The sequence below is a fragment of the Acanthisitta chloris genome, unplaced genomic scaffold (genome assembly GCF_000695815.1).
Source record: "Acanthisitta chloris isolate BGI_N310 unplaced genomic scaffold, ASM69581v1 scaffold27796, whole genome shotgun sequence".
Taxonomy (NCBI): Eukaryota; Metazoa; Chordata; class Aves; order Passeriformes; family Acanthisittidae; genus Acanthisitta; species Acanthisitta chloris.
Genome location: NW_008679169.1, coordinates 391 through 6935, shown reverse-complemented (window position 1 = coordinate 6935; position 6545 = coordinate 391). Strand labels below are relative to the sequence as shown.

Genomic DNA, 6545 nt, shown 5'->3' with positions numbered 1-6545 from the left:
TTATTCTATTTTATTACTGAAGTAAGTGCTTATAAAATGTACCTACAAGGAATAATGTTATGGGAATTTCACACCCCACTTATCTTTTCTGGATTCATGTCTTTGCTCCTTTTCTTCCTCCTTTCACAGTAATTGTTGCATGTATCATATCAACCCTCCCACCGGCACTAAGCAGCCCTTGTCACTCCCACACTTCACAGAGAGCACACATGATTGACAAGCTGGTGGCAGAAATTTCCTATCCAGTATTGAACTGTTGATGGAAAAGCTTGCAATACTAGCATCTCTGTTGTGCAGTTTCTTTGTGCCTGCTTGTCATGTTTGTATGGGCAGATAAACACAAATCCCTTAATGCTTTTTTTTTCTCTTCATTGGATCTTATTAATTTACCTCTCTCCACATCAGTGCTAATGGACCTAAAGCAAAAACGGAATTCCCATCATGGAGGCAGCAATGATAATGTTGAAATCTCAGCAGACTCTGCAACAAAACCCTGCTGTGTGGAAATGGGTGCCAGGACTTACTCAACCTCAGCTATTCATCTGCATACTTCCACCCCCACCTCCAGGCTCCAGAGCAGACCAAAAGGTGTGTGGTGTGTTTGATGTCCCAGCTCTTAGTGCCAGCCAGGCTGCTTCAGTTGCTGCAAGGCTACTAGTGACATTCAAGTAACAGAACCAGAGCACTAGTATTTTCACTCCCACTTAGTCTGCCCAATGGTTTAATTGATTAGATACAGGGTTTCCTCACTCTTGTAGTGTCACCAGCTTGACAGACCACATTTGGATGCCAGTGGTTCCCTGCCCAGGGGTTTAGAAGATAGCTGCTCTTCTAATGTCAGCTCTGTAAAACCCTTTTGATTGCCTCAGTCTTCTACACTGCTAGAATGCATTGGAGACTGACCAGAAGGATTAACCTTTCTGTGTTCGATATTGCCTTTTAATTTTTATATTCTTTCCCAGGCTATAATTCAGAAGATAATCTATGTGAACAGGTCCCTGAGGTGGAGTTTGCAAGCACCAGACAGCATGGTAAGCTTGGAGCAATATGAATGCTCTAAATGTCTACAGTAAGACTTGTTTCATTGCATCCACATGAACTATCCTGGAATGTTTTAGTTAAATTAACATGATAGAAGGAGATGTAGTAATGCAGCACCATTTTGGGAACGTGGGTCTAAATACTTACGGTTTCTTGTTGAGAAGCTTTTCATGAATGTTTTGCCAAAACAAATTTTCAAACCCAATGCTGACGTTGAGCAAGTTGCCTTGCCCCAGCAACTGACCTTTTAGTGCATGTCCTACAGATTTGTTGCTGATTTTTGTGGACAATGTTCAATTCTTTCCTTAAGGGAATGAATTAGCAATAAAAAATATAGGGTCGAGATGTGTGGATGTATGGTGGGAACACTGTTGCAGCAGCACTGCCTGCTTAGAGATTTTTGGAAGACTTAATTTGCAGGCTGGCTACCAGCTCCTTCCAAAGAAAACTGGGAAAGAAACAGCAACTTATTATTACACTTTTTCAGTATTTACATTACTTTATGGTTGCTGTAAAAACAAAACCCGAAACATATTTCTTTATACAAAAAATAAGTGAGACAAAAAGATGGATCCTAAACAACTTGACTTGAAAAATGAAAATGGTTTCTACTCTGTCGAGATTTTGGCATCCAGCATATCTCATGTTGTTAATGTTTTCAAAGTGACTTAGTTGCACAGGTTCTATTTTCAGAAGTCAAACTGTAGCCAAGTTTTTTAGAGAATCAGAGGAACTTAAGTGCTGTTTGTTAAATGTTTGATTTGTGTTTTTTAGTGTCCAGGCCAAACAGTTTAGAGAGCAGTAGGAACGCTTCCAGCAGTAGTTCACCTCTCAATTTGAAAGGTAAAGCTTTTACAGCTGAGTTGTGACAAACAGGAAGTGAAATTCCATGAAACTGTGTGCAAAATGCTATTTTCCTTCCAATTAATTTTGAAGACTGTTGTTTTGAAATTGTAATGATTATGCAATCTGGACATGGCTATCTTGGGAATAAAAACTGCTGGCAAGAAGTACTTTTCTAAGATGGATTCTGGCAAGGGGTGGCTTTTAAGGCAGGCAATCTAGTTTTGCTTCAGTCTGACTGGCATCATATTGTGGGAAGTATCAGGCCACTCTTAGACTCTTTACAAAAACAGGTCTCTGTGGTTCTTACTCTGTATGCAGCTTATGTATGGAGTCAGTGTGCTCTGGAGATTTGCTTTTGCTGAAATTGTGTATCCTTGAAGGATGCCAGGAGACCTGACACATTAAAAATCCACTTTCTGCTTTCCCACTGTCAGGTTCTGGCTCTCAGGTCACACAGCCAAGACTGGGAGATCTGGTGACACAGAGGTTGTAAAGAGGCCTCCGGTACTGTGTTATTCTTTGGAGAAAAAGTTGTGCTTGTTTAATAAAGAAGCTCAAAGTATGTGCTGTAAGACATTTGCTAGTCCTGATTTTTCAAAGTTCTGATTGCCCTTAGTTCTGTAGTAGAAGAAAGTAAGGTAAAGAATGCCACCCAGTCTGAGTAGAAATGACCCTGAATGATAAAGTTCCTACCTCAGTGAGAAATCTACTAACACAAGAGCAGAGCAGTGCTGTTAATGGTATTTATGCTCCTCCTCAGGTTCCTTAGACCATATCCATGGTAGAACTGAGAGCCTCAGCAGTGAAGATATGGTGCCAAGCAGAGAGGCACCAGCCTTGCTCCGAGACACCTATCCCCTTCACTCTGCTGTCTTAAGCCCTAGCAGCAGGCACGAGTCCTCCTCCCACCGGAACGGTTCGGTCTCTTATGATATACCTCACAAGAGCTCTCCATCTCAGCCTCACGCAGGCAGGCAACGCTCTGCCTCACCTGGCAGTGAGATGGTAACTTTGGAAGAGTTCCTGGAAGAGAGCAACAGGCTGTCCCCACCAAGTGTAAGTAAATAGAGCTAGACAGCTCATTTCAGATGTCAAAAAACTGTTTGAAGATGATTCAGGAGGATCATAGGGAAACATGAAAAGACAGGACTATCCTTGTTACTGCAGTACTATTGAATCTTGCAAAGTAAATGAAAGTTTCAATAACTAAGGCAGGATTAACTTGCATGTAGCACTCTGCTGGTTTATTTTGGTGTATCAGCTATGGCAAGTCAGGCAGGTGCACTGCAAGTAATATGTATTGGTCTGCAGGGGCTTTTTACTAGCAAATGCTCATGGTCAAAGTTTTGTATTATATCATCAGTGCTCAGCTCCAGACGTTTATGAACTGGTAAGTTTTCTGTGTAATTTTCAGCAGCTAAATCTGTAATTAGGAATGAAACCTAAAATAGTTTTCAATTGAAGTGTGAAATAAATGGGGGTTAAAACCATCTCTTAATCTGAAAATATCAGTGCATTTGAGAGAGAATATTTTTCTCACTGAAGGGAGTTGTTGATGCTTTCACCATGCTGCGTGTTTGTGTCTGACACTGCCCTGTTGGTTCAGCAACTGCAAGAATATGTCACTCATTGAAGTGCTTCGTTCAGAGACGAAATGTTTTCTACATGGCATTTGTCTTTCACTGCTCAGACAGGCTGTACAATAGTGAGGTGGGGCAGTACTGAACATGTTAATATCTTAAGAACAATTGATTGATAGTGTAAGTGAACAGATGTTTCTGTTTCATGAATACCTTGGTAAAGGTACTGAAATCAACAGAGCTGTGCCATTTTATGGCATCAGTAAATTCTGGTCCTTGAATTTTCAGAGCAGTGTTTAAATATACCTCCTACTCCCTCATTATCCTAAGCACAATTCTTAGCTTTTAGAGATGTTTAAAGTTATTGGTTTTGCCTGTGTCTGTAACTTCCTGACCATGTCTCCATTTTCATTCTTTCTGTCATCCTTGTTCCTTTCCAGTGTCGGCGCAGTTTAAATGAGAGTGAAATGATTTCATTGCACCAATTTGTGTTAGAAGCTGATGTACTGTATCCCTCTTGCTACTCCCCATGTCCTTCCATTCATCAGGAATATTCGCAGTCACTCGAGTTGGTCCTCAGTCATTCATGTCCTGACAGCGTGAGGCACAGAACAGGCAGGGGAAATAGGAGCTCTGCATCACTCTGTATTCCCCAGGGTATCTGTTGTTCTTGTTATGAAGGCAACAACTCCCAACTTACCACAGCTTCTGCTAGCATATTAATACCTATAGAAGCATACTGTAACTCTTAGCTGTTATTTTCAAGGCTGCCAGATCACTTGCATTAATTGCTTGTAAAGTGTTTCCAGTGCTTGTTCATGCACATGTGTGTTTCTGGAGGACTAGTCGTTCTGTGATGTTAATGTGTGTAACAGCTGTTTAAATTGAAGTTAAAAATAATCCTAACACTTTAACACTTGGTTAGCATAGAAATCTTCACGCTGCACTGTTACCACTGATGGGGTTTGCTTCTGGAAAATGAGTTTTTTGACTGGAAGAAATGTCTGGAACACTAGTGAAATGAGTATATTAAGTTTTAACATGCTCCCTAGAGAAGAGTAAAGAAGTAAATTTCATGAGGTTGTTCACCACGTTTTTCTTGAAGACAGCATGTCCCTTAACCATTCTGAGCGTGCTTTGTACTAATAGTCCTACAGCAGCTGATCAAACACTGCATGGACCATCCCCATGAAATATTCATTGTATATTTTCTTTTACTGCCAGGTTAATTGTCTGACTTGAAATTTGCAAGTTCATTGTGGGCAGATGATCATATCTCCATTTTTGTAATGCTATTTTTGTACATCTCATTACATTGCACACACAGCTTTTAAAACATATAGTATATTGACTGGGAGAGGTGAGGGGAATCAATGAAGAATGAATGAAACGTTCTTGTAACGCTAGCACATCTCCCCAAGGTGTTCTCTCCTGTTACAAAATTACAGTAGAGAGCTATCCAGATGAACTGTATTCTGGAAGATGACAGACATCATTGATATCTGCTGGTACCAATGGCTGATGTCATTCTATGATACTGATGTGACAGTGGCTGATGTGAAAGGAAGCAAAAGAGCTGCTGTCCAGGTTGCAAGCAAAACGAAGCTTTTAAAGATTAAGACAATTAACCTGGCAAACAGGGCTCTCATGATCTAATTATGATAAGCACATTATTCCTTGATTTGGATTTATACCCATTTTAAACATTTCTCTCTTCTATTCTCCATTTTAAATATAAATTCTATGGTTGTGTTTGGCTTGAATTATGTGGGAAGGAAGATCATGTGATTTCCAAGTTCTGCATGATTCTTTAGACCAAAAAATGATGTCATTAATGTGGCATGTCCATATTTTCTCACACCAGGACACCTCCAGTAACAGAGGTGACTTGCTCAGCGACTATTTCAGGAAAGCAAATGAGCCTTCAGCTACTGGGAACTCGCTGGTTCCTCTGTCCAGAAAGGAGCCTGCTAAGATGCCCACTAGTCTTGTTGCTCCAACTGTGAAGACGACCACTGCCAATGAAGAAGGAAGAATGGCTAAGCCTGGAAATTACATGAAGCCAAACCTCAGACAAGTTGACCCTGATCCTCTGGTGAACTCCCAGGGGTCCCTTAAGCTTCCTCACACCCCACAGCACCAGCCTGCCAGTGGGATGAGGCAGATGGCACAGCCTCAGCAGCCCGGAGCCACGGGCAGGAGGAGTACGTCCCTGAGCAGGGCATTTAGCTTAGCCTCTGCAGACCTCCTCAGAGCCACTGGCCCAGAGACATACAGGCAGGAGAGCCCTCAGAGGTCAGCAGCAGAGCTGCATGGGGGCAAGGACTCTGCCAGTCAGACTGCCAGGGCTTCTGTGCCAACGAGCTCACAGGCAGCCACAAGAGAGAGGCCACAGTCTGCAAAGGTGGCAGGTTCCCTGCAAGGGGTCGATTCCCGCTGCCGGCAGCTCGATGCAAGGCGCCTTTCCCTGGCCCCACCAAAGGATGAGAGGCCACTCTCCTTCCATCAGTGCTCTGCCTCACCCACTGCATCCACCAGCAGTCTGAATGTTCAGCCACAAGAGCGTGTGAACCCTGGGCAGCACTACTCGCCTGCATCGCACACTCCCTCGAAAGTCAAACCCAAGCCAGCCCCTCGTGCTGGGGAGGTGGCCACGGTGCCCCCTGCTAGAGCTGTTTCCAGCAGCACTGAGGGAAATATTTCCCTAGGTCAAGGCCAGGGTAAGCTGCTAGAAAGCAGCACTGGGTCTGTAGAGGAGCCTGTGAGAGGAAGCAGCTCCAACAGCACTCCTGGGTCTCCTGATGCCCAGGGGGATCAGCAGACCGTTTGGTATGAGTATGGCTGTGTGTAATCCACAGTTGGAGATAGTAGTGTCTATGTCTGTTATGGCTGATGTCCAGGTAGCATTAATCTGAACACTGTCCGGTCTTAAAAGGCATCACCTACATGCTGCTCTGAGTGTTCTCCGAGTACTGTTTTCTAGTTGGATTAAGAGAAGCAAGGTGCAAAACTCCAACCCTTCTTCTGACACTTGTGCCTAAAACAAAGTGGTAGCCTGGCCCAATCTCACAGCAGACT

At 43.1% G+C, this 6545-nt stretch overlaps 1 protein-coding gene across 1 annotated transcript in view; it reads left to right on the top strand.

The window, feature by feature from the left end:
• The window catches only part of CCDC88C (coiled-coil domain containing 88C), a gene marked incomplete at its 5' end in the record, with an annotated part of 87166 nt that extends 80848 nt beyond the window's left edge, over positions 1-6318 (top strand). The window contains 5 exons of the mRNA XM_009077195.1: positions 406-588; positions 963-1031; positions 1816-1884; positions 2648-2943; positions 5332-6318. Coding sequence (XP_009075443.1) covers positions 406-588; positions 963-1031; positions 1816-1884; positions 2648-2943; positions 5332-6318 — 1604 coding nt within the window. The remainder of the gene's footprint in view (positions 1-405; positions 589-962; positions 1032-1815; positions 1885-2647; positions 2944-5331) is intronic.
• Between the last annotated feature and the right edge of the window lie 227 nt (positions 6319-6545).